At 36.4% G+C, this 27,700-nt stretch overlaps 1 protein-coding gene across 6 annotated transcripts in view; it reads left to right on the forward strand.

Annotated features, from left to right (window-relative positions):
- NME7 (NME/NM23 family member 7) overlaps positions 1–27,700 on the forward strand; it is an 87,257-nt gene that overhangs the window by 26,400 nt on the left and 33,157 nt on the right. For all 6 annotated transcript variants that reach the window (XM_087937316.1, XM_026722421.2, XM_087937315.1 and 3 more), the window contains exons 5-10: positions 680–730; positions 3,061–3,268; positions 7,013–7,118; positions 13,050–13,114; positions 14,996–15,064; positions 17,540–17,641. In XM_087937316.1, coding sequence (XP_087793442.1) covers positions 680–730; positions 3,061–3,268; positions 7,013–7,118; positions 13,050–13,114; positions 14,996–15,064; positions 17,540–17,641 — 601 coding nt within the window. The remainder of the gene's footprint in view (positions 1–679; positions 731–3,060; positions 3,269–7,012; positions 7,119–13,049; positions 13,115–14,995; positions 15,065–17,539; positions 17,642–27,700) is intronic.

Raw genomic sequence — 27,700 nt, forward strand, 5'->3', positions numbered from 1 at the left:
GAATCTATCTATATCTAAAAGCAAAATACCACTCATACATCATCACAAAATCTCCAGAACCGTAAAGCCTACAAATTTGAAATTTGGCACATATGTTCCTCTTGGCTTCTAGATGCTCATTAAGAAAAGATTTTTTGAAATGACCATCAGAGCATTATTATTTTATATATTATTATTAACACACTCTGATACTAAGGAGTTCTACTCCCCCTCCCCACCTGAAAAAAAATCTGTTCCAAATGCAAAACACAACCAGAGAAGAGGAGTTTCAGTTTTAGTTTCACAGTATCAAGCAGCTTAGTACAGAACAGTTGAGCTAAGCCATGCCCAGGCTCCTTGCTGTCTCCTTGCTCACACAGCAAATACTCTTTCAGTTTCCAAACAGCTCTCAACTTTCTCACACATTGACAGGACGCCAGATGAATACCGATGGATGCTAATAGGCAGAGGCAGAAATTTTTTCCCTTATTTTCCTCTCCAAAAACTAAGCCTCACCACATAGTTTCATAGTGAAACACAGGTATCAAGCTAGTGAATGATAGACAAAGGATATCTTGCTTGTAGAGTTTTATTCCAATCTGTTACTAAGAAAATGCTAGAAATATTAATATATACACATTAAAATATTAAGAATTCATTAACTAAGAATATTAAAATATTCTTAAAATATCTTTTATAGGGGAGAAGCAATGGATTTACATGCAGACCATCAAGCTAAGCCTTATTACAAGTGAGTATATATTTTAGTATGGAGTGGTTTCACTTGTATGCTATATTCCATAAAATAAGTCTTGCCATGTTGCTTTCTATTGATGTCCCTTGAGTTATTTACACAAACATAATGTAGATAGTATTTGATAAGCATAGAATTAGACTTCTCTTAATTTTATATTGTTTTCCTGATTTTGTTGACATATACATATGATTTTCTTGATAACAATAAATCATTTTTATTGCTACCTTCTAATTTTTTTTTATCTTAGCATTAAAAATGTGGTCTTTTACTCAAGTGTTAATCATGCCAGGCCTAGTTTGGATGTTTTTAGTATCAGCTAGGTCCTGCAACCCACTCTGATACTTATATTCTAATAAAGTAATCACATTCTAACAACATTAAAATACTCTTTCATCACTTTCTCATCTTTGGAATTTTCTTACAGTAGTATACATGGTCTTATCTTAATACATACGTTTCATTCTACATTTTATTATGGTCTTGCATATTTAGTCTTTTTCCAGTGTGTTTTTGTTTCAGAATGTTCTTCATCCTTTTCATTTTCCTTGCCATTAAGCAAATTGACTTTATAGTACAGTAGTATAGTACTGTGGAGTGTCATAGTATAGTAATGTGGAGTGTATGAAATATCTGGTAAATCAGAAAGCTATTGTTATTCAGCATACAGATTGGTAATTGAAGGACAATAATTTGTTTATAGCAATTTCCTTGATGGTTGCTGCCAAAAAAGTGATTCAGTGGTGTATTAAAAAAGGTGTTCTTGTTACTATCACTGCAAAATATAAAGTTAACCGGTTCCTCCTTTCCAGGAGACAAGGAGTAGGCAACTTCACAAGCTGCCTGCCTCTGTGTTCCAGGACACAGTAGCATGCTCTTTGGTTTAAAGTTTATTGGGTAGAGCATGGGAGCCAGATGTGCACGCTATACGTTATTATAGGTGTCCTCGACTTAAAACTATATGTTCAACAACCAGCTGAAATTACAATTTCACTAAATGAAGGTAGTTATGAGCACTGTCTGAAGTTGTGGCCATGGTCACAAGATAAAAATTCAAGTGCTTTGCAGCTCACATGCCTTTACAACCCTGGGGATGCTGCAACTCCCCCTGCATATCTTCCCCCCCTCCCCCCCATTAGGCTGCTTGCACAGCCCCTTTCAGCAGCAGCGGCTACAATTGTCCCTGCAGCCCAGATGACCTTCACCATCTTGATCCTTTCTTCAAACCAATATCTCTTTTTATGTGAAAGCCCGTACATGTGCAAAAGAAATGGTGCACATGTGATTTGAGAAAACGAAGCTCTTGAAGCAACCCAAGCACCAGGCTCCTGTTGTTCTTCAAACCACACATCCCATTTTCATGGGATTTGGAGAAGTCTAGAACATTTCTAATGAGATGCCAGCTTGTGGAAGGAAAAGGATGCCTGTTTGAAGAAGATAGGGGAAGCGTGGTTGCAGAGGAAAGGGAAGCCAGCTTGAAGAATGGTTTGAGGTGGTAAAGGTCAACTGGGCAGCAGGGGCAATTGGGATCACCGCTGGCAGTACCACTGTGCAGAGCCAAAAGAGCCCTTACGGATGGGAGGGAGAATGATCCTTACCTAAACTACACCTAACAATCTAGGTGATCACCTAACTGCAACTAGGAATGATGGAATTGTGGTCATTGAGTGAGGTGGTGATGTAAGTTGAGGGTTACTTATATAAGAGTAATGTTAGGAAATTCAATGATCTATACTTATATCCAGATTATCTACTTAATTAGGTGCTGCTGTTTCTGGGAGCAGTATCGATGTGCTAAATTTATTTTGTAGTGCTTTATATACACACTGAGACTAGTACTTTGTTTTTTTTGACATGCCTGTTTGCGAATGAACAGGATTGCCCATATATGTACATAAATAATAGATGGAGTTCTACCGAGAAAGATGCCTGGCTTGATAGACCTGGCAAACTTCATTTGGCCTCTTAAGCTGCCACCTCCTAAGAAACCAAAAGTTTAGAAATTTTGTAACTGCTTAATCTGCAATTAAACATAAGATCATAGTTCTTGAGTAGTCAGCAAATCTATTATCTTTTTTTCAGTTCTGCTTTTCTTAAAACATTAAAATAGTTTCAGATATTGCAAAAGATAAGAGAATGAACGAAGTATTGCTTTGGAAATAGTATTGTGAAATTATTATTTCTGATCAGATATTTCTGCAAGTTACTGTTTTACTGTAGTAGCTTAATATTTGTGCTATGTACCCAACTTGTTGTTATTCTGTTTAGGACAGAAAAATCCTGTTGAAGCATTTGGTTTCCCTGACTATTCTATTTTTTGCTTTCAGTGAACTTCTTGAGTTTATTACAAGTGGCCCTGTTGTTGCCATGGAGATTTTGGGAGATGATGCCATAGGTAAATGGAAACAATTATTAGGGCCTGCAAATTCAGTTGTGGCACGAACTGATGCTCCAAACAGCATTAGAGCACGTTTTGGAAGTGACAGCATAAGAAATGTGGCTCATGGCCCTGATTCCTTTGCCTCTGCTGCTAGTGTAAGTTTCTCAAATAAACATTTGATAGCTCATTCTGTACATGATTTGGTTTCTGTTAGCATATTATAAGAATATGTTTTCATACCTCTCAATTAAATTGATTTAACTGATTTAACTGATGTACATAAATATGTAAACTGAACTTCTTTCTTTCTTTCTTTCTAAACTCTGTTTAAATTAATTCTTTTGACCAGTAGTTATTGACTGGCCTTCTAATTCCATGGCTTTTAGCTTAGCTTTGATCAAATGAGGCAATCCTGCTAAGACAGTAGCAGATCTAAGGCATGCTATAAACAAATTACTTACACAAATATCTTAATATTGGGGCAAAATGTTTGGTTTTAGAAAAACATTTAGTGATTTGTTATGAAGATTTTTTTCTACAAATTAGAGTATTCTCTTGTCCAGTCCTCCACTTCAGATAAGTAAGTCTCATCTCTTCCTGATTCAGGAAGAGTTTGTCCAGGAAAATCACTGTATTGTGTAACTAATTATGTTTACACCACTTCAGCTCATTTTTTCACTGTAAAGCCTCCCCTACATTGTTGTTACTTTGAATAATGGTAATATGATTTCAATCAAATATTGCCCTGAGCTGATAAAGGATTGCATGATAGTATTCTAAATAAATGAAATAGTCAATCTTAGAAGATAAAATAAGATATATAATGTATACTTCATTTTAATTTTCATCTTGTTAGAATTGAAACTATAAATAATAATGCATACCCATATAGAATTTTTAAAAATAGTTTCTTAACTATTCACTGTGGTAGATTAAATAATCTTAAACAGATTAATTGGAGGCTCATCTGAAGGCAAAAATTTCATTTGAGTCTTTCCAAGCTATAAGAAAACAGATTGGACAATATATTTGCATTTTATTTTCTGATGCCTGCTTTTCTTTCCATGGAAACATGTTTCTTGATGTTGATTAGAGGAGCTAAGAATAGTGCTGCTGGCAGTGTTTTAATTACTCCCTTATTTGTCCCTGCTGTGTATCCTTAAAAGCATTTTAATGTGGTATTATGTATTTGACAGTGGGATTATGGGTTGTGAAGAGTTAAATAATCCATTAATTTATACATTGTTGAATGTTATACAACTATAAAATGGTATACCACATGTTCATGCCATTGAAAATTTTTAAGTTTAAGAAATTATAAATTAGGATGACAAAAAAAGAGGGGCTAGTCCTTGGCACTTGAAATATCTTTCTTTTTGCTACTGATTTCCTCCTTTTCCCAATTTTCTTATCTTCTCTAACTTTCTCCTTGTTTTGTGTTGCTTGGAGAAAGAGAAATATTTATACTGAGATTACTTAGCAATCCAGGATCATTGTATTGTAGAAGACAATGGGCATTGTTCTTACTATTGGAGATAAGTGAAAACATCTGTCAGGACTGAGTTGAAGTAACTGGGAGAAATAGCAGGTAATCCAATTCACAGGTGTCCTTGCTAGCCTGAGATTTTACCTTGGTGTCCTGTTCATGAGAAAACAGGCTACTAATGAGAAAAGAATATATATCTTGCAGAAGTTGTGTTGGTAAAGTAGAAGAGAAATTACTTGGTTGTTCGTTTGTGAATACCAACTTTGGGATAAAGAACTGGAAATTAGTATCTCTGAATAAGGTATTAAAATTGCAGGTTTGAGAGAATAGATTCAGAATATGTACATACTGTCCAATTGAGCAACTCATGTAATTCCATGAATTTCATGTGGTTCCATGATTTCTGCTGACTGGATTTTTGAAATTGTGGTCCTAAGATTTTCTGTAGCTGTTGGAGAGGGGTTCTAGCACCCAATCCAGTCTGCGCTTTTTATTTAAAAAAACAACACAAGAGAAGGGTCTCACCTCATCATGAAGAACACCTCTGATGTTGTTCATGATTACGTTTCTCTCCCCAGTGAGCAGCTAGCCCTGTAAAAAGGCCCTCTGTTTTCTAGGAGTGGGCAGACAGGAAAACAAACAAAAGAGTATCTGTGCTGTAACAGATAAATAGGAAGTAGGACTGTGGTTTCAAGCTTATTTTTGTAATTTGGTTGGGTTTTTTTTTTTTCTCCTTTCCCCTCATCTCTTTCTCTTTTTATTTATGTCATTGAATCATCTGATTCTGGCTGTATTTTTTTTCTTTTTCATTAAATCATTAGCTCTGATTGTTTTCTGTCTCCCTTCTTCTGGTTCAAAGACACATATTCTCTCATTAAGATATTCAGCTTGCTTTGGGATTTGGATTGTTAGGTTTTTATTGTCTTGGGTTTTAAGCTTTTTTCATTTTTTCAGGCTGTTAAGACACCTGTTATAGCTTGCTGTTCTTTTGTTTCTTCTGGACCACCTGAGAGCCCAGTGGTGGCTAACCTTTTTGGGCTCCTGTGCCAAAAATTGTGCGCACATTTGCATGCTTGCACTCACGTGCCAGCACCCAGAAGGCAATGCATGCCCCCTCCACGCCCCTTCTACATGTGCATGCAATACCCATCCACCTACCCCCGTCGCCCCCTTACTTGAACTGCGCATCACAGCTGATTTTCAGCCAGTTTGAGGCCTTTTTCGGCCTCCCAGAGGCTTCAGGAACGCTTCTCAGGCCGAAAACTAGGCCCGTTTTGTCACTTCAGTATTTCCAGAGAAATAGGAAGTGATGAAATGGGCCGAATTTTTGGCCTGCAGAAGCCTGCAGAAGTCTTTCTGAAGCCTCTGGGAGGCCGAAAAAGGATTCAAACCGGGTGAAAATCAGCTGTGAGGTGCGTGTATGCACAGTGAGGTAAGTTTGCCTGCAGCTCGCATGCCGGCACAAATGGCTCTGTGTGCCACCTGTGGTACGCGTGCCATAGGTTCGCAATCATGGTGATAGCCTAAAACTCTTTCAATACAGTCAGCAGTCCTGTGGCATTCAAGTTAGAAAGTTCCTTGTTTGCAAGATATGAGCAGCTAGTAAGAAATCCAGTGTTATTTAGTTTATTGTGAAAGATTGAGTGGTAATATAACAAAATAATGAACTCATCTATAGTTACAGCGTGATGATTGTGTTGTGGTGACATAGGCTGGTTTTCATGGTTTTCTCCCTGCCTATTCTTGGTAATGCAGTACTGAAATTTGCCTCAAATTTCTCAAGTTTTTTTTTTCTGTGAAAGGTTTATTGTATCTTTTTCTTGGCATACAGGTAGTCCTTGATTTATGACCATAAATGAGCCTGAAATTTCTAATTCAACTAGATAGTTGTTAAGTGAAATTTGCCTCATTTTAGAAGTTTTCTTGCCACAACTGTTAGGTGAATCATTGCAATTGTTAAGTTAGTAATACAGTTCAGTGAATCCAGCTGAAATGAACAAGCCATTGACTTTGCTTGTCAGAAAGTCGCAACACTGCAACCTTCATAAATACATGCCAGTTGCCAAGTGTCTGAATTTTGATCACATGATACAGGGACACTGCAATGGTCGCAAGTGTGAAAAATGTTTGTTTTTTCAGCGCCTTTGTAACTTTGAAAGGTCACTCAATTCATGGTTATAAGTCAAGGACTTCTGTACTTGAGAATTTTTTAAAAATTGGTATTGTTTTGGATCTGTGTTGGAAGTCTATTGTCTATGCTAAATGATAGAACAGTCAGATGAGGCACTTTCAAAAATATGTTAAAAAATAAGGAATGGAAATGAATTAAATGAAAACCAAGGAATCTGACTATTGTAATCTCAGTGCTTTGAAACCCTACTAAATGTATATATTTAATTCCTATTATTTCCAGGAACTGGAATTATTCTTTCCTTCCAATGGAGGCCGTGGACCCACTGGCACTGCTAAGTATACACATTGTACTTGCTGTGTTATTAAACCTCATGCGATTAAAGAAGGTTGGTTATATATCTTGCAGAGTCAATACAAATACATTCTGGTCCTCTTTTTGTCTAGTTAGTAGCCATATAAATTATTTCCACAATGGTACCTTAGCCAGCCTGGTTCTAAAAAGCAATGCAGTTCCTTTTTTGTTAATGTTAATATTTATAGTTGCAGAGATAAAGACCCTTTTTCCTGTTGCTGCTCATCATTTTTTCCTTCTTTGACAAGTCTTTTTTATCAGCAGATTGTTTAGCAGTTAGGCTCAGATAATTTCCAGCTGACCTGCTTGCAGAATCAGATGGAGATGTTCTCTGTATGCAATTAAAATACATAAACCACATAAATAATTATTTGGGTTAACAGGTTTTGCAGAGATGTTGGCAAGAGAATGCTGTGCAAAACCACTTTGACCTTCATAATGTTTAGAATATGGTATGATAGTTGCTTCTTTCCAGAATATATCAGTAAAATCCTTTAGTACAAAAGTAACTACAGCATATAAGAATAGTAGATGCTTTCAAATGAGAAAGAGGTGTTTAATGGGGTTTGTAGAGTATGTTTGATCATTTGAAATTCTTTTTTAAATTTTGGAACTAATTTGATTTTTGCAAATAAAATTAGCTCATTGCATTATAAAAAAATATTTAACACTCTGCAACTTTAATATTAATAACTTCCCAATCTGGGCACCTTTTAAAGATATGGACTTTGCAATTATTATTAATGATCTTCTGGCTGGAATATTCTAGGGAAATTGAAGAAGAAAGTATATCTGAAGGACATCCAGATTACAGAAAACTGCTATTTTCCACTATTCTTTTTCAAAAGATTTGACTTAATGATTTAAACTCATTCTTTCAAAACTATGGTACAGTAGTCCTCTTACTGACCATAATTGGGACCTATAACTGTTGCTGAGTGCCACTGTCATTAAGTGAGACATCATGTGACCATGCTGGACTTGTATATAATATAATACAGGTATATCTTGACTTATAACCTTTCATTTAGTGGCCATTCAACTTTCCAACGGCATTGAAAAAAGTGACTTATCTCCATTATTCCTGCTTACGACCATCCTCACACTCACATTAGTAAAATTCAGATTCTTAGCTACTGGCTCAAATTGCTACTGGCAGTTCCTGGGGTTACGAGATCATTTTTTGCGGTCTTCTAACAAGCAAAGTCAGGAAGTCAGATTCACTTAACAGTCATGTTATCAACTTAACAACTATTGTGAATTACTTAACAATTGTGGCAAAAAAAGGTTGTAAAATGGGGCAAAATTCACTTAACTTTCTCACTTAGGAACAGAAATTTTGAGCTCATAAATTGAGGATTACCTGTAAGTATTGATAAGAAAGACAAAGTTTTTCCTTTGATCAGCTTTAAATCTTCCAGTGCTCTGCATTGGATGGTCTCTGGTCCTAGGATTTTGAGAGACAGAGTAAAATTTATCCAAGGCCACTTCCTCCATGCAATGCATAAATTTTAAACCCTGTGTTCATATTTCTCCTATTTCTGTTTTCCTGAGCTAAAAAACCTCAAACATCCAAGAGGTGTTACAGTGTTGACAGTGTTATTTTCAACCACTTTTCTAATTCTATTTAGGGTGGCATTTGTCTTTTAACACTACCATACACTGAGCTGACATTATTGAACCTGTCCACTGGGAGCACCTGTTATGCATCAACACTTAAATTTAGAATTTGCAGGATGGATATCAAAAAAGAACACCACCAAAGGAGATACCATGATAGCAATGATCTTTTGAGAGTTTCTTAATTAAATGTCCCAAATATGGTCACAGTGCTGATTCTGTGGGCAAGTCTTATAGTTCTTTGCCCTATTCCCCTACTTCTAAAAATATTTATCCCGGCACTGAGATTACTAAGTGGAAGGAAATTGATATTTGTGTTTACATATTGTGAAAAAGAAAAGAATGCAAAATTGTACAAAAGCACAAAGTTGGGAATTCAGATTAATAGGAATGCTGTTCCCTCCAGCTGTTCACCTAAAGTGCTTATAACAGCAAGCCACCAGCTGCTCTGGAGGCAAAAGCTGTCAGCTATTAACTTGTTAATGTCAAGGCAAGGTTTTTGTTGGTTGCTAGCAGCAGCGCAAGCTGCGCCCAAGATAATTAATTTGCTTAAAGTCATGGACTACAGCTTCTTTGCTTGTTTTTGTTAGTGCTTATTAGGGAAGTGCTGCATGGTGGAGAAAGGTCAATAAAAAAAATAGTTTGTTTAATCAATCTCTCTGATTTGCAAGGAGAAAAAATAAACTGCTCATTCATCTAACTCAGGGGTGTCAGACTCAATTACATGGAGGGCTGCATCAGGGTTGTGTTTGACTTTGGGGGGCTAGGGTGGGCATGGCCAGCTTGACGTCAGTCCTGTTGAGGGTACCGATGGTGGCCCGGGCACTCTGCCAACAAAAACAGGCTCTCAAGCTCCATGATCAGGGCTTCTTGCAACCCTTTGCCAGTGAAAAAGGAGCTTGGCAGGGCCACCCTGGAAACAGCGAAGGACCAACCCTTAAAGCTTCTGCCAACGAAAACGGTCTCCCAAGCTCCTTTTTTGCTGGTAGAGGGTTGCAGGAGGCCATGGCAGCCAAAAACTGAGCTCGGGCGCCCATTTTCGCTGGCAGAAGATTTAAGGGCTGATCCTTTGCTGTTTCCAGGGCCAGATCTAAGTACCCTGCAGGTGGGATCTGGCCCCCAGGCCTTGAGTTTGACACCCCTGATCTAACTGAAAGATCTTTCTAAAGATCTTCAATGATGTTGGGTTTTTACCATCCTAACTAGAGTTATGTATTTTATATCACCCACATACTAGACTAGCTCATTGCTTACATCAAGATTATTTATGACTCATTTAAAAATCAACATAGACCTTTTACTTCTTATTTTCTTCTAAAAAAACCTTGCCCTTTGATTTCTAGTCATTTGTTTCTGTTCAACCAATTAGCAATTCTCTTATCCCCTGACTGCTAAGTATACTAAACAACTTTTGATGAGAAGCCCTCATCAAAATCTACTATTTTTTCTGGGGAACTACTATTTTTGAGGCTCTGTTTTCACTTGGGTGTCTTTTGGGGCTCACAGCTCCTGTTCAGATAGCAGATAACAATTGTGATTTGGATGGCCTTTACATTATTTCTGTTGGTGAATTTGCACCAGTTCCATAAATCATTCATGCTCTGGGCACTTTCCCAATGAATGTTGTAATATACTGTACATGTGGTTGCTTTTGAAGAAACTGCAACTAATGCAAAATGCTGTGGTGAAGGCAGTTATAGGCCCTCCACAACCAGCACATAACCTATGCCCCCAGAGCTGCAGTGGTTGCCAATTTTCTTCTAATTTCAATTTAAGATGCTGTACCCTACCTGGTCTGATAGAAGAACCTTTTTATGGGCTACATCTATTAAGAAGTGACATCTGACAGGACCCAGGAGGAGAGCCTTTTCTGCTTTAATACCTACCTCTAGAACATCTTCCTCCTTAAGATAGAGTAAAAAGGAAGAAAAGAAAGGAAATGAAAGAATAAAAGGAATGTATAAGGAAAAGATTTCCAATCATCATCACAAATATAAATACATGCAGTAATCTTCACCCCTATAAGGCTACAAACATATCTCTTTTAACCACAGCCTATCCCATATCTTAAACAAATTTTCAAGACATCAATTTTTCAATCCTGGTGTCAGCAAAAATGTTAGCAGAATTCATAAAAATATGTCTTATTTTAACTTTGATCAAGTAAACCAACTTTATAATCCTTTTATCTCTTAAAATCTTAATCTTTAATTCATTCAAATATAAAGATTTTATCTCTGTCCAATTCTTGTCCCATTGCATAGGCTTCTTTGAGACTTTAACAAACCTTTTTTGTAAATCCAATAAAAATGTATTACCCAGATCATTTTCTTGAGAAACAGGGTAATCAAGAGTGAACAAAAAAGTAGTGGGAACTGGATTGACTTCTAACTTCCTTCCCCATTGACTTTTCATGTGAGGATTTGGTAGGAAGCATCAGAAATCCTTCCCTCCCTTTCCAGCAGGCAGGTAAATGGCTACTGCTGGGTGGGAGAAGGAGTGAGGGATTGTGAGACTGGAAATTATCATAGAGCATTGCAAATGAAAATCATGTGACTGCAGCAACAGCCCAGCAGTGCTGCAGCAGCCAATAGCACTGAAACAGTCACAATTTCCCCAAATATCTGTCTCTCTTGAGTCATGGGTCCTGGATTTTAGACACATTCTGTAGGTTAGCCAATTTGAGGTACCTTGTTCAGAAATAGATGATGCAAACAATTTTGCCCAGGTAATTTTGCCTATTTTGCCCAGGTAAAGATCATGACAATGAAGAGTTTTACTAGTAAAGTTTAAATTAAACTTACAACTTCATTTTTGTACATGTAATCATAAGTTCCACACATTTCTGTGCTCATTTAGATTCTGGAGAAACCTCACACACACCTACACATAACTCCGTTTTATTTATGCCTTTAGTTACCTTTCTTATATTTCAAATTATTGTATTCTTTATGCCATGATTATAATCTCATGCGCCTATTGATAATTTTGTTTACCACTCATTATAGCTTTGGTCTTCATGTCATATCAAGGCTTTCATGTCATGTTTACTTTTTAGTAATAGATAGACAAACTAGGGTACCAGCCTTAAAGCCCATCCATAGAGACAGTACATTAATGCAACAGTTTTTTCACACATTACAATTGTTTATTGATCAACTGTTGACATGTAACTTGAATCTGCATAACAAACCTTTATTTTCTCCCCTCCCATCTCATCCCAAAATAAATGCTAGATTAGTTTAACCCACAGATGTCAAACTCTCCTTGTCATGTTGCCGTCACATGATGTTTCACGATGTTTTTCCCCTTTGTGGAGCTGGGTAGGCATGGCCTGCATATGGCACATCCAGCCCGTGGGCCTCCAGTTTGACACCCTTGATCTAACCACTCTTTAAATCTGATGAAATGAGCTTTAGCTTTATATAAACTTTAAGCCTTTTAGTAACATTTGTTAGTCAGAAAAGGTGTTCACAAACTTCTGATCATTTGTCACTACAGACTAACATCATTTTCCTTTTATTGGTTTAAAGGGTAGATTAACCTCTAAAAGATTCTTTGAGGGAGGTGGAGAACTAACAGTAAACCATGCCTGGCTTGCACAACCATCACATCAGTGCATATACTTTAATAATGATTTGTGGAGACAACATTTAGAAAGTTAAAAGTTTTAGCCAAGAGAAGCCAAAAGCATTGTACAACTATAGGGGCAGCAGCAATGCATGGCCCTATTCTGGATGCTGTTAACATGGTGGCAGCAGAATTATAGGGTAATAGGAGTCCCATCTGGCTCTGGAACAGAATGAAAAGATAGTAAAGAGTGCTTGTGTAGTATCACCAATTTTACGTGTGGCATTCTCATATAACAGACAATATATGTCAGGTTTAATACACTGTGTCTAGTATGCCACAACTGCAACCAAAGCCAAGTTTTATCTCAAGCAACCTAGGCCTATCAAATATAGACTATCCAATTAGTATTATTAAATAGGAGATACCCACAGAATACTATGTGATTTTCAAAATCTGATTCCCCCTCCCACAACCAAGTATCATAGACTTACAGTACGTGTAAATCATGGTCTACCTGTTTTCTGTAAATTACACATATTTTTGTTTGCTTTAAGCAGAGAAGAAATCCTACTCAGCTGAGCACCTCAGCTCAAAAGTTTGACTAGGTGTCATACATATCTCTGTGACAGATACATACACAGTCCAAATATATTCTGGATTTTAAAAAAATAATTACATGATAAGAACACCTTAACTCTCAAGCGTGTAATATTTTAAAAGCTATTCTTAGGTACCTGACCATTCTTCCTCCCCATTTTTTGTTTTAATGCAGGAATAGCTGGAAAGATTATAAAAGCAATTCTTGATGGAGGATTTGAAATCTCAGCCTTGCAGATGGTAACTTATTTTCTTTTTATTCAGCTCTTGTGGAAGTAGGAGGCGGAGAGAAAATTCCACATTTACCACTTTCTGTTTCTACTACAGAGCCACGCCTTAATCCATTGCACCTGGGAACAAACATGTCTGCCTTGACTTTCAAGTGATTCTCAGCTGAAACAGCTGCAGTCAGAAATGTAGCCTCTTCCTGCAGCTTTGCTGTTTGTGGTGTCTTGTATCAGGTTTTCAAAACTTTATCTTGCTAAGCAAAGGAAATCAGTCTTTTCATTTTAGTTAAACAAAAAATGGACAGACTTCAAATTTGCTGAATTTATTTTGTTTTTTTTCTTAGAATTCCCAGATTATCAGCCAAAGAAAGGTGAAAATGACTTAAAACTGGATCCGGTTGTCCCTGAATGTATCAGGAAAATAGCAAAACTAAACTGAGCTCAGTTTTTTTCACTTGCAAAACCCATGTTTGTTCATTGCAGGAGTTAATTTACATAGAAGAAAGCATTTTTCATTGTGGCTGCTGCTAAAGCATTTCAAGATCAGGGCTGCTTGCTCACTTGCTACGGTTTATTTAGATTTCCATTTACAAAGGCTGATTTGCCTTCCATCTGGTAGATCATTATACTTTTCCACCAGCACTGACTACTGAGGCAACTTTTAAGGGTGATAATTATTCCCTTTGAATTTGTTGAACACAAAGCAATAGAATCTTGATATAAATAAGGTGTATTGAGAAGCATCTGGCTACTTCTCTTCCAGAAGAGAACAAGCAAAAGGACCCATAGCCAACCCAAATCAATTATGGGTAGCTTTTTAAAGAGGCAGTGATCAGATTGGTTCTGAAGAAATATCTTAATAAGATGATAATTAGAATTAGCGAGCAGCTTACCCCACTTTCTCAGAGAAAATAGAGTTGGTGGTTGCTGAACAGTTTCAGACATTATTAAACTGATTTTTTTGATCCATTAAGGGCAGCTGCATACCTGATTTGGAATAAAAAAATGGTTTCTGGACTGCATTCAAGTGTGGCAGTGCTGGAACTCATGCTCTCCCAGGTTCTAGCCTAACTCTTGAAACATTACATCGGCTGACTCTACAAATACATGCTTAGATATTACAATTAAAACTCACTAGTCAGTGATAACTGCAATAATATTTTACAAGCATTTAAAATTGATTTGACATTAATATAATTTTTAATTAAAAGGAAACAAAAGCATTATACAAAAAGCATTTAGAAAGCCTCCTCTCTTTTCCCTGCCCGCATTCTTTCCTTCTCTCAATGTATTGTGAACTTACTTAAATTTTAATCAGTATAAATAATTGAATTATATAGAAAGTTAACAACGGTCATGAGCCTTGTGCAGCCTGAAAATTGACACAAACTTTTTCTGGAATACAGAGTGAAATCTTAAGTCTTTTGTGGAGAAAGGTGCTTCTTTATGCCTAGGAGGCTCTGGGTTTGCACCTAGTGTGTCTACTCTGGAGTAAGTTAATAACTATAAGGCTGGGAAAGGACTGTCTGCCTGCTCCAGGAGCTCCCACTGAGTCTGTGTCAAGGCTTCTGGCAAATTGTCAGCCCAGACTTTTGTGATTCCCGAATTTACTGTATTATTAGTTTGAAGTAAATGTTATATGTGCTTGGCTTTTTACTATGTGGTTTGATGAATATGCACACATGCATATTGTCTGTCAGCTTATTTTCCAAAGAAGAAATAGCCTTTGCATGATTGAGAAACCACACAATTCCTATTAGGGTTGTTGTTGAATAGAAAAAGGGCAACTGTAATTGTTAGGTAGTTTTTAAGTATTTGTAAGACAGTACTAGTTCCATAATTCTGCTCCACAGAAACTCAATAATTAGACTATTTCTTTCTGTTTTATATACAGTTTTATATGGACCGAGCAAATGCAGAGGAATTCTATGCAGTCTACAAAGGTGTTGTTTCTGAATATTCTGTAAGTAAATAACGAAATCTGTTTCCCCTCCTTTTTAATGCAGGGCTGTTAGGAATTTAAGTCACCTAACAGCTATTTGGGTTGGAAATATATAAACCAGGATAGGCATTTTAATACTGTATCTTTAAGAGAGTCCTGGAGGTGTAATTGGGTGTGGTTTCTCAAATGGCCATAAGATGGAGCCAGAAACCTGGGTTGTCTCTGTTTCCTTCTGTTGGAGAGTTTTGCCGTTCCTCTTAATTGACTGCTATTCCTGGATTTGATGTAAGTCTGATACTGAACTGTTTTTGACACTGGACTTTGTTATTGGATTATCCCTGGACTAAAAACTGACTGATCTTACCTGTGAATGACTTTGGACTGCCTATTTTGAACTTTGCTTAAACGTTTCTGGAAGTAAAAACCTACATTTACTGTACAGTGTATCTGTGCGCTGTGTGTGTATTATTCAACACTTCTCTCAATACGTCTCCCTGTATGTGCTCATTCTCCTAATGGGGAATTACCTCAACAAGGACCATCCTTTTTGTATAGTAGTGGTCAGGATTACTACTCATAGTTATGATTGTTTTAAAATTTGCTATAAAATAAACCACAATTTATTGGAGAGATAAACTGTACACATATTAATTTTGAATCAACAGTGTGACATACATAAATTATCTGCACTTTTGGATAGTGGTTTTCCAGACTAAAAGGTACTCCCTTTAGTAACATTATGTTGTCGGTGAGAAACATCAAAATTCTCAATTTTAAAAATTATGATAAATTTTCAAAAATTCTAATTCCTTGCCTCCTTTAAAAATCCTTCTTGCTTTTTTCTGACTTACCTTAAAAATGGATCAAATCCACAAACTAGCAAGTTAATTCTTTTTGTGGCCCCTTTTTCCCCATTTGGGAGGGACTGCTTGGCATACCTTTTGCCTCCCAGATCTTTCTTCAGTCTAATATGTCATTACAATCTTTGCAATTGGGAAAGAACTCTCAAAAGCAAATTTTGTTGGTGTGCTACATTTGCAGTATTTGCAGGATTGCCACACTTCACAATATTTTCTGAAATGCCGCTAAACATTTTGCTCTACAAAAGTTGGATACATTTATGTACCCATTCTATTTTTATTCTGCCATGCCCCAGTATGGGTCTTTGCTGTTAACAAAATACACATAACATTTAAAACATCCACAGTTTAAATACCAATGGTAAATTTAATAAAAAATGACGAGTCAATAATGAAATATAACAAACTGAATTAATACTTTTCTATTAAGAACCAACAAACTCAATAGATAGTGTCATTACGAAATATGACCACTCTAAGAAAAAACTCAGTTTCCAGATTCCTTCTAAAGGAAAACAGGAGATGAGCTAGTTTAATTTCACTTCAATTTTCAAGGCCATAATGTCTAACTACTGTATATTTTCCTCCTTAATATTTCCAACCTTGGGTTTTTAGACTCTTGTCATAAACAGTGCCCCATTATTTGCATGCTCTATCAATTTCAAATTGAATTTGATCATAAAACTCATCCATCTCCTTTCCTGCATCCATAGTTGGAGTATAAACTTGGATACACTTGTCAATTATGTCCCGTTGATGACATCTGGTCATTGATTGCTTTGTAACAAAGTAGTTCTTGTTGTCTTCTTAACTATGAAAACAAGACCATTCCTTGTTTTTTATGTCCTGATAGTAAACAGTGTAAACTTCTGACTAAAAGTATTCAATTCCAGTCCATCTCAATTTGCTGATCTTAAGATACCGATGTTTAGTCATTTATGTTCATATTTTATTGAGTTTTCCCAAAGCTTTGGGTTCCCTTTTCTTGCATTGCAACTAGAGATTCTGTAGGCTTTAACCTGGCAACATCATAAATACATTTAATACTCTAAAAGATTCTCAACTTGTTCATCAGGGTGTTGAATGCCATCCCTTTTGATGAATCCATTATCTGTCATTATATCATCAGTCATTTTATATTCCCTATCTGTGTGGTTGTCTTGGTAAAATACCAGAGTAAGTTGTTACAGCTTTCTATGCAATATGAAATGTACAGCTTGTAGTGTGTTGGGCTTTTCAAAATGCAAAACAAGCTAGTGGAGATCACTCTATCTTGCCATACGTTTATAAAAATAAATTTCTCAGATGTTGGGGAGGGACTTTGCTTGTGATTAATGTTTATTTATCCCCAAATCATTTAGGATAAAAACCAAAGTCTAGTCCAGAGGATTTTTGAAATCTTAATGGTGGAAACAATGATTAACCAAAAAAAGACATTGATAATAGCAATTTTTGAATGAAACAACAAGCAAGACAAATTCTATCAAGCATTATACAAGGATTTGTTTGTTTATTTCTGCATCCCTGCTTTTTGATTATTGGGATTTCTGTAAAATAATCAACTTAGTAATAGACCCAATTTTCAATAATGTGCCTTCAGAACAATGTGAATCAGTTGTGTTTTTTCTGGTTACAGGAGATGGTTGTAGAGCTCTGCTCAGGACCTTGTATAGCTCTAGAGATTCGACAGATAGATCCTGAAAAAGTGTTCAGAGACTACTGTGGCCCTTCCGATCCTGTAAGTTACTTATTGAGCAATTAATTTCATAACAAAATAAGACTGATGAGTGAGGTCTGTGAATGTATATCTCTTTACTTTCACCTTTAAAGCAACTTGGACTGGAGATCCACTTTTGGTAGATTGTAGTGTTGTACAGAACAGTTCACTCACCTCTTTTGTTGGGTCAAAATTTCTCTTCCTGTATGAAAACTATATACTGGCATAATAAAGGTGCTTATATTTTCCTTTCTTTGCCAATCTATTAAAGGACCAAGAACAAATTTGCCAAATTGCATACGTACACATTTAGGGGTACAACAAAATGAAATGTTATGTTTTGAATCCAGACAAAATGCTTTCCATAAATTGAGGAATATCATTGTTTCTTCAAAACAAATAACATTCAGAATGTCTCAGTTGAAATCCAGAATGTTGGATGAAACAACATTTGGAGAGGTTGCACAGGACTTTTACAAGGCAAATAGAATGGTTAATGTGTTTCACCCTTTCTCTTCACTCTTCTCATCAGCCACTCCCAATAAAACTCATTGTTTTATCTATCTCCCTAATCTTCCTTCTGTCTCTGTTTTGAGCTTTCACTACAAATGACAGCAGATCTCTATGTTCTCATAAGACTTTTCCTTTGCCTCCCTTCCCTTGGGAGCCACCATCACCACCACAACCAAGATTCACAATGTTCTCACCCAAATTACTCCTATTCAGAACCGAAATTTTGATTCAGATCCAAAACAAAATAGCCACCTGCATCACAAAACATTTTGCACATTGTAGTTTCAAACAAGTTGTTAGCATTAAATATGCTACTGTTGCTTTTTTACTCAAAATTAGAGCCTTGCAATTTTGACTTTAACTTAAAAAAAACTTGGTAGTTCTCCTAGGAATTGATATACTTTTGATGTAGCATGTATAACAAGATTATGAGACAACGTTTTTAGGCTTCTCCTTAGCAAACTTAACAAATAATCAGGCATGCACAGGATACAAGAACTTTTGATTTATGTACAAAAGCCAGCTTTTGTGAATAACTGTAAACAAAAATACAGTGACTGCTATATATACAGCTGTATATACATTCTTTTAGTTAGTTATTTCAGTAGGGAGATTCTAATTGATAATTTTTCAATTGTAGTTTTTAATAGTTTCAAGGAGATAGTTGTAGGCATAGGAAACAAACATTAAGCCAAAAGCATGTTTTATGTTTGCTGTGCTATTATTTATATATGCTTTCAATGCACTTAGGAGAGACTTGACTCCAACCCATTAAATATATGTACAGGGATAATAGAATTTGTTGTTCTATATACTGGTATGTGGTTGGTGCCAGTTTGGAGAATTTATGAAATTGGGCATGGTATATTTATTTGTTATTGTTAAACTGAAATATATGCATCTGAAATATAGAAGGTAACTGCTTGCGATGAAAAAAATGATAATCCTTTGGTTTTCTAGTGGTTTATCAGCTAGCCTTAAATTTCTGCTATTGCTAATTTTTAGATTTTTTTCCCGCTATTTTAAGCTATGCAGGATTGTGTAGTTTATGCTTGCATCAAACATCAGTTTAAACTGATTGTGCTAATGTGAAATTAATTCTTGGTATGTAATCCATAGATGATTTTCATAATTTTGTTTTATTTATTTGTTGCATTTAGATCTCATTTCAATACAATAACTATTTCTTGGTCGACTGTTGCAATTTTCGACATAAGCTTATCTTGCATTCCAAAATTTTAAATTAAATGTTTAGGTGCTGAATCACAAAATATCAGTGATTATATGTAAAATATTAAAATGCTAGGAACTATCAAGATAACATAGATATATTGCCTAAGCAACAACCATTACAATATCTGATGACTCCCCCACCCCAAAAAAAGTGAACTCTTCTATTTCTAGATTAGACTGCAGTCCTTTACCTATTTATGTAGGCTTAGCACCTTTAAAATCAGTAAGACTTCCATCTGAACATGTGTAAGCTTATACTACAGTATATAAGCATGGGAGAGGAGTGGGGAAGCAAATGATAACACATGTGAGCCACCATCAAATATACATCATGCATATTTCATAATGCACATTTTACCATCGGATGTCATAAGGTCATTACATAACCATGTAATGACATTCTGATACATGTGTCATGCTTTTCATATTATTGGTGCTTGTTGTTACTATATGTTATAGGATTCTAGCCTTAAAACAATTACTGATATCTGGCATAAAACAGCTAAATGAGCTATGGCAAAATAAGTTTCTGATGTCATTTCTGCTATGAACTACTTAGGTGACTTTTAGCTAGCAACTGTATCTTAATTTCAACTTCAGTGTTAAAGTCCTAATGTATTAGAAAATATTTATTTTCAATATTAAAACTTGCATACCATATACCTTCAAAGGTCTATGTCAGTTAAAATAGTTCTGTTAGGAATCATAGAATTATTAAAATCAAACTATATGTACCAATAACAACTCCCAAAACCGGAAAAAAACAAATTACCCATAACAATAAGGAAGCTCCAATCCAAAAAGAAATCCTTTTGGTGGAAAAACAAATCTGGTCATGTTGCCAACTTTAAAAGCCGATACAAAAATTTATGCCACCAGATAAAGACTGAATGTACCAATTATCACACTAAACAAGAGGAAAACCTTCTACGCACCAATTCCACCCGTGCTTTCTACAATTTTGTAAACAACAAACTAAAAGACTCAAAGTCCATCCCACCCCTAAAAGAACCAAATGGTAAAGACTGCAACAATGACACTATTAAAGCCAACCTCTTTAACACATTCTTTGGCCCAGTATTTGTAAACAGCAATGGATCATGCCCAATATTTCCTAGTCGAATCACAGACAACTACATTGATCTAATACATTTCAATTTTACAGAAGACAATGTTGAAAAAGCACTACGCAATCTAAAAACATCTTTATCTCTTGGACCGGATGGAGTTTGTGCCTACTTCTTAAAAAAGCTATCCACTGCCATAGCTGAACCTTTAAGCATAATCTTTGAAAAATCTTTCAGGACCAACTCTTTGCCAAATCTATGGTCACTATCTACAGTCATTCCCATCTTCAAAAAGGGAGGCCATAGGACTTCCGGTTTGAGCTTCTTCGGTGACAGATCGAAACTGCGCCTCGGCGCAGTTTCAATCCGTGCTCGCCGCTGGAGCGCCCCGAGCTGGCTGGTTTGGGGGGTAAGCCACCCCGTAGAGGTTGTGAAGAAGGGTGAGACTGCCTGCAGGGTTGAGGAGAGTCTCATCTCTCCTCCTCAGCTGGCCATTACTCCCTTTCCTGAAGGCGGTTGTAGCGGTGGTCAGAAATGGCCACCACAAAGAAGAACATGACCGGAAAAGAATGTGCAGGAGGAAGATAAGAAGAGAAAGTTTTGGTTGACCGGGTCAAACAGCAAAAGCAACAAATAAGGTACCCTGGAATTTAAATTATAAAAAAAATATAACACTGTTCCCAAATAAGCTTTTTAAGCAGTGAAGGAGAGAGAAAAGGGAAAGGATTTGGTTTTTTTCCCCCTCTTTTTCCTTCCCTATACTGACAACTAAGAAACTTAAGCAAGAAATTGGAAAAAAATCCACTTTGACATTAACAGGCATTTAATGCTGAAAATAAAAAGTCAAAGAGATAATAAAGATTACTGGATACTTAAAAACTTTTAAAAACAGGAAAGGAGAGAAAAAGAAAAAAAAGGGCAGGATCTGGAAGGGAGGAGACTGCCTTGAATTAAAAAGAACTTACAGTAAAATCTCAACAAGACTTCTAAAAGATACATCTTAAATGAAACATGGCAACAAAATAGTAAAACCCCAGGAAGAGAAAGTGAAAAAATAAATAAGAAGAAACAGCTCGGGAGTATTTGGATTACTTGGTGATCTCTGGATTCTTGGTTACTGCATTTGAATGACTAAAATCAATTGGGTGGTTGTTTGAAAGTGTTTAAAATGGCTCCACTCTTAGAAGAACTGAAAATGGAACTTAAAAAGTACAAAGAAGATGCACAAGAAGGGAGAGGTTCTTTTGGCTTCATATTTCAGTTCTTAGAAATGGAGATTTGGAACTATGAGAAACAACAAGAAATGCCTGCAGAACAAGAAGATTGGGACAAGAAGAAGCCATCTTTAATGAACAAGTAATCTTAGGTGGGGGGGAGGAAAGGGGGGAAAGAGAATGGAAAGTTTAAGACTGGGAAAAACAACCCCAAAAAGAATAGATTGAAAAATAAGTATAAAATCAGAAAGCAACAGAAGAGGGAAATGCAGAAGAGAAAATTAGAAGTAGAGAGACAAGGGGGTAAAAAGGGGAGGGAGAAAAAGAGAGGGAAGAAAGAAAGGAAAAGAAGTTATAAAGAACAGAAACAAGATATAGAGAAACAGGACCTATTTAGACATAATGGGTGAAAATCTAATTGAAAAAGGGATTATGCAAAGGTACATAAGATAGCATTGCTACATTAGAAATAGAAATAATTTCAGAAAATATGAAACAATGTATGATTAAAATATTTGATAAAATAGTTATCATAATTGAGTGGAATGTTTGTCAATAAATAAATGTAATAAAATGAATATTTAATGATTTATGAAACATGTGAAGAGAAATAAGGGAAAAATTAATTATGGAGATGATACGTGTCTTCAAGAAAATATGATATTTAATTGAAAAGAAATGTTAAAGATGTTAAGACTTTAATGAATATTAATGATAGAACTGAATTGGAATGGAATGAGGGTTTTAATTACATATATTTATAATCCTTTTTTTAAGAATATAGTGTGTATTAAAAGAATGTACCAAGCAGAATTCGATTGGAAATTATGCATTATGTATTATATTGAATGTTTCAATGTTAAGGTATATATTGAAGTTTAAATAAGAGTTGAATGGATAAAATTAAAAGATATAAAGGTGTCATACTCCAATTAGTAACTACAGGAGAAAATTTGTTTAATAAGAAAAGATAATATGAAATTGAAACGGGATAGACAAAAGTATAAATATAATGATTTGAATTGAGATGAGATGAGATAATCAAAATAAAATTGAGAAAATTAAAGGAGGGGAAAAACTATATAGAAAATGCAAAAATAGTAATAAGATATGGAATAGAACACAAAAATGAACATGAAACTGAGTTTGTGTCTGTAATAAGAAGTATAACCTGGGACCATTCTATTTTCAAAAAAGATGTTTTACTTGTATTATGTTTTTTGTGTGTGTGAAAACCCAAATAAAACTTTAATTAAAAAAAAAAGGGAGACCCCAGCCTAGTTGAGACCAATCTCTTTATGCTGCGTCATCTGTAAAGTCATGGAATCAATTATTTACCGATCCATTATCCTCCACTTAGAGACAAACTACCTACTCTCTAACAAACAGTCTGGTTTCAGAAGGAAACTGTCCTGTAACCTGCAACTCTTGCACTGTAAAAACATATGGACTACACAACTTGATCAGGGCAAAGCAATTGACGCAATTTACATAGACATCTATAAAGCCTTTGATTCAGTGGTACACAACAAACTACTCCTAAAACTAAGGTTTTATGGTATCTTTGGATACCTGCATAACTGGATAGAAGCATTCCTGTCAAACAGGCAACAAATGGTCAAAATAGGGAGCGTCCTATCAAATCCTGTACCTGTCAACAGTGGTGTCCCCCAAGGCAGTGTTCTAGGACCAACTCTTCATACTCTATATTAATGACCTCTGTGATTATATTAAGAGCAACTGCATTCTTTTCACTGATGATGTAAAGCTATTTAACACCACTGACAATTCTGCTACCCTTCAAAAAGACCTTGACTATGTGTCAGAATGGTCAACAAATGGCAACTTCAAATCTCAACAAATAAATGCTCTATCTTACAGATTGACAAAAAAAATATCAAAAAATAAAATACAAGCTGAATAGTCAAGACCTTGTTGATGACAAAAACTTTGTCAAGGACCTTGGAGTACTCATCTCAAAGGATGTAAGTGCTAGAGCCCACTGTAACTACATAGCCAAAAAGGCATTAAGAATTGTTAACCTAATCCTGCGTAGCTTTTTCTCCGGTAATATCATTCTACTAACTAGAGCATATAAAACATTTGCTAGACCAATACTTGAATACAGCTCAGTAGTCTGGAACCCACATTAGATATGTGATAATAATACAATTGAGAAAGTCCAGAAATATTTTACAAAAAGAATCCTTCACTCCTCTACTCATAGCAGAATATCTTATGCCACCAGACTTGAGATTTTTGACCTAGACAACCTAGAACTACACCACCTTTGGTTCGATCTAAGTATGGTATATAAAATTATATATTGCAATGTCCTACCTGTCAGTGAATACTTCAGCTTCAACCAAAAAGTACAAGAGCACAAAATAGATACAGACTAAAGATAAACTGCACCAAACTTGATTGCAGGAAATACAACTTCAGCAACAGAGTAGTCAATGTCTGGAATACTTTAGCTGACTCTGTGGTTTCTTCCCCAAACCCCAAAATCTTCAACATTAGACTGTCTACTATTGACCTCACCCCTTTCCTAAGAAGTCTGTAGGGGGCGTGCATAAGCGCACCAAAGTGCCTACCGTCCCTGTCCGATTGTTTCTTTTTTTTCTTATTCATATCCATTTCATGTATTTATAACCATGTTTATACTTATACCTGTTATCTAATAACTGTTTGACAAAATAAATAAATAAATAAATAAAATACAGCTATATTAATGACAATACAAACAAATATTTTCTATTAAGTATTTTCTATTAAGTTTCAGAAATTGTAACTTTTATACATATGAAGATAGATGTTTTTGTGATTACAACCACAGATAGCTTTTTAGATAACTCTTGATAACCCATAACTCATTGGGTCATGATTTCAGAGATACTTTATTAAATTAAGAAACAAAATGATTACAGATGGACAACAAAGCAGAAATGATTTCTGACTTCTGCTGGCTTCCCCACTGACTTTTCTTTTTATAAGACTTTATGACTTTTCAATAGAAGATAAAATACAAGAAAACAAAAAGAAAAAAATAAGGAAAAATAGATCAGAGAAAAAGAAAAATTAGGGGTACAGAGAAAAAGAAAAACAGAAAAAGTAGCTTCCAACTTTTTTCAATACAGATATAAATATAAAATAAATTAATCTTAATCTTAATACATTAATTTTAATCTTAAAACATAATATGCTGTACTTCTTTATTGTATTAAATAGTGTGAGTTGCTTAACTCACTAGCTGATTTCAAAAACCTCCATTGTAATCTTCTTGAGTGGCTGTTCAGAGGATGAGTGCATTATTTTACAGGATTCTTCTTAAATCTAGAAAATTCTTTAGGCTACAAGGTTCTGGCTGAGCTCCACATCAGCTATGGAATCACTTCCCATTTGAGGGAGCCACTCAATCTGCCATTTTCTTCACCAGAAGCTCCCCCATTTACTTTTCGTATGGGAATCTGGCAGGGAGTGTTGGAAATGATTTTTATGTGACTGTGGCATGTGGCAGTATTGAAATGGACACAATTGTGCCAAATTTCATTCTCATGGGAGTAATGGGTCTCAGATTTTAGATATACTCCGTAAGTTAGCTCATTTAAGGTACATTGTTTGAAAATTGTTTCCCTCTGAAGTAGCATTTTGCCCAATTGAATGTCACAGGCAAACAGGAGAATTTTAGTAATATACTAGAAAACCTGTTCCCTGTTGGGTTGTTGTTTCAGAGATATTTCCTTACCAGATTTCTTCAACAGTGACAGAGCTTCTAATGTACTACCTTCACTGGAAACATTGGGATACATTCAGAGATGTTTCTGCCTTGAAAACAGTCCATGAATAGCACAGTCAAACATGAGCTATATGACATTTTGAATTATGTCATAAATTGCTTTATGATAATGTTTATATCATCAAATGTTTTATAACATTTGCCAAATTTAAATTCCACAGGAGTCTGAGATCTTGGATTTTCGAGGTAGCCTATTCAAGGTATCTTGGTTCAGAAGGCCCTACTATGGTGCATTGTTTTCCCAGTTAAAGGTTACAGGAATCAGAGATGAATGCAAAGCAAAAAAAGAAAAGTAGTTTGATTTGATGACAAGGCTATTATAGGTCAGCATAGAAAATCAGATCAATATGAGGCTGCAATAAGTATGTCATTCTGTCTCTGTTACAAAAAGATGTGATTAGATTGTCTAAAGAGTCAGACATCATGATCAGTGTAACATATAAACACAAATACTAGATTTTGGGCATCTGTTAGGAATATAGTTTTGTCAACATAGACAATTTAATTGTTGAACTCTATTTGAGGCCACACAGACAACAAAATCTTTTATTAAAATGATGAAAACTAATTTCATATTTGTGCACAATATCATAGGTTTTCCAAGCAATCTGACATCTCCCTTACATATTAAACTACAGTTCTTTTTATCTCTTGGTAAACGGATCTGAAAATTTAGTTCTCTGAATTTGATGGTGACTATGGCCCAAAATATAAAGAAGGAACCAGATAAGAGAATATTGCAATATTGTATTTCTAAGATTGTTTTGCCTCGTTATGAAGTATATAGAGCCAATTAATAAGATTCACATATATTGCTTCACAGGCTTCATTTTTTCCTGAATGCATACTGTATTTTGGTGAGAGTTATTTATTAATCAGATTTGTTTGTTGTCATCTCTAGTTATCATCTACATATTCCTCTGAAAGCAAACAAGCAAAAAAGTTTTTCCTACAAATTCATCTTCTTGAAGGACAGAAATAGGATTGAAAACCACCTCCTAGATTTCTCCTGGCAAATCTCAAAGACACTTTTCTCTCCCTCCCTCCCTCCCTCCCTCCCTCCCTCCTTCTTTCCCTGCCAAGCTTCCCAGAGGATTGTCCTGCTGATTCATTCATTCATACTTCTAAGGGGGTGCTAAGGGTCTGTAGGATGATTCCCTTTCTCTTATGTTTGGATTGGAAGGTTTGCCTCTGCTCGAAGGACAAAATGGATAGAGGGTTCCCATTTTAAAGCTACTGGGAGAGGGAGGGGGAAGAATCATCCTACAGACCCTTAGCACCCCCTTAGAAGTTTAGAAGCTTGACAGGGAAAGAAGCAGGAGAGGAGGGAGAGAGGAAAGAGTGTCTTTGGGATTTGACAGGAGAAATCCAGGAGGTGGATTTCCATCCTATTTCTATCCTTCAAGGAGATGAAGGTGGTGAGTGCATTTAAGGGGGTGCTAAGGATCTGTAGGATGATTCCCTTTCTCTTATGTTTGGATTGGAAGGTTTGCCTCTGCTTGAAGGGCAAAATAGATAGATGGTTTCCTTTTTAAACTACGGGGGGGGGGGGAGCTGCCCGGCCAGTCTGTATTCCTAGGGAACTGACAGAGGGAATGAGAATAAACATAAAAGAGGAAAAGATCCGGGGGGGTTGGTTGGCTGGAGCAAGAGGAGAGCGCCCAACCATGCAGGTGATGAGACCGTGACCTGAAGCTCTGGGGCGAGAAGCAAAGCGAGGCGTGGGGGGGAGAGAAATGATGGCATCACCCTACAGCTACCGCTTCTGCCCACTGAAGCTCGAATGACTCACCGACTTGCAGGACGTTGCCGATGCAGCGGCCGTCGAGCAAAGCAATGGCCTGTGGGAGGGCAGGTGGTTCTCTGCAGCGGGGTCTGTCCTGCCACTGTTGCCACTGTTGTTGGAGATGAGGCTGGCAAGAGAGGTGCCACCACCAGTGGGAACTGTGGAAGCTAGGGAGGCTGCCCATGAAGTGGCTGAAACTCTGCCGGTGGAGGAATGTGCTCGAACCATTCCTCCAGCTGCTGGAAGGGCCACTTCTCCGCTACCACCACAGTGTCCAGCAGGGAGTCCAGCCTCTGCATCTTGCCCAATGGCAGCACTCTGCGGCTTAAGCTGTGGTAAGGGCAGAAGGGAAAGCAACAGTGGTGGAGGAAGTGCAGTGGCGGGCGCCGAAGGTCCCGTGATGCAAAGTGCCCCGCTGAGGCTGACATCCACACCGCTGCCACCCGCCCGCTGACCTGGCCTGCAGCC

This window comes from Pseudonaja textilis, chromosome 7, assembly GCF_049901715.1.
Source record: "Pseudonaja textilis isolate UNSWEBS1 chromosome 7, rPseTex1.2, whole genome shotgun sequence".
NCBI lineage: Eukaryota > Metazoa > Chordata > Lepidosauria > Squamata > Elapidae > Pseudonaja > Pseudonaja textilis.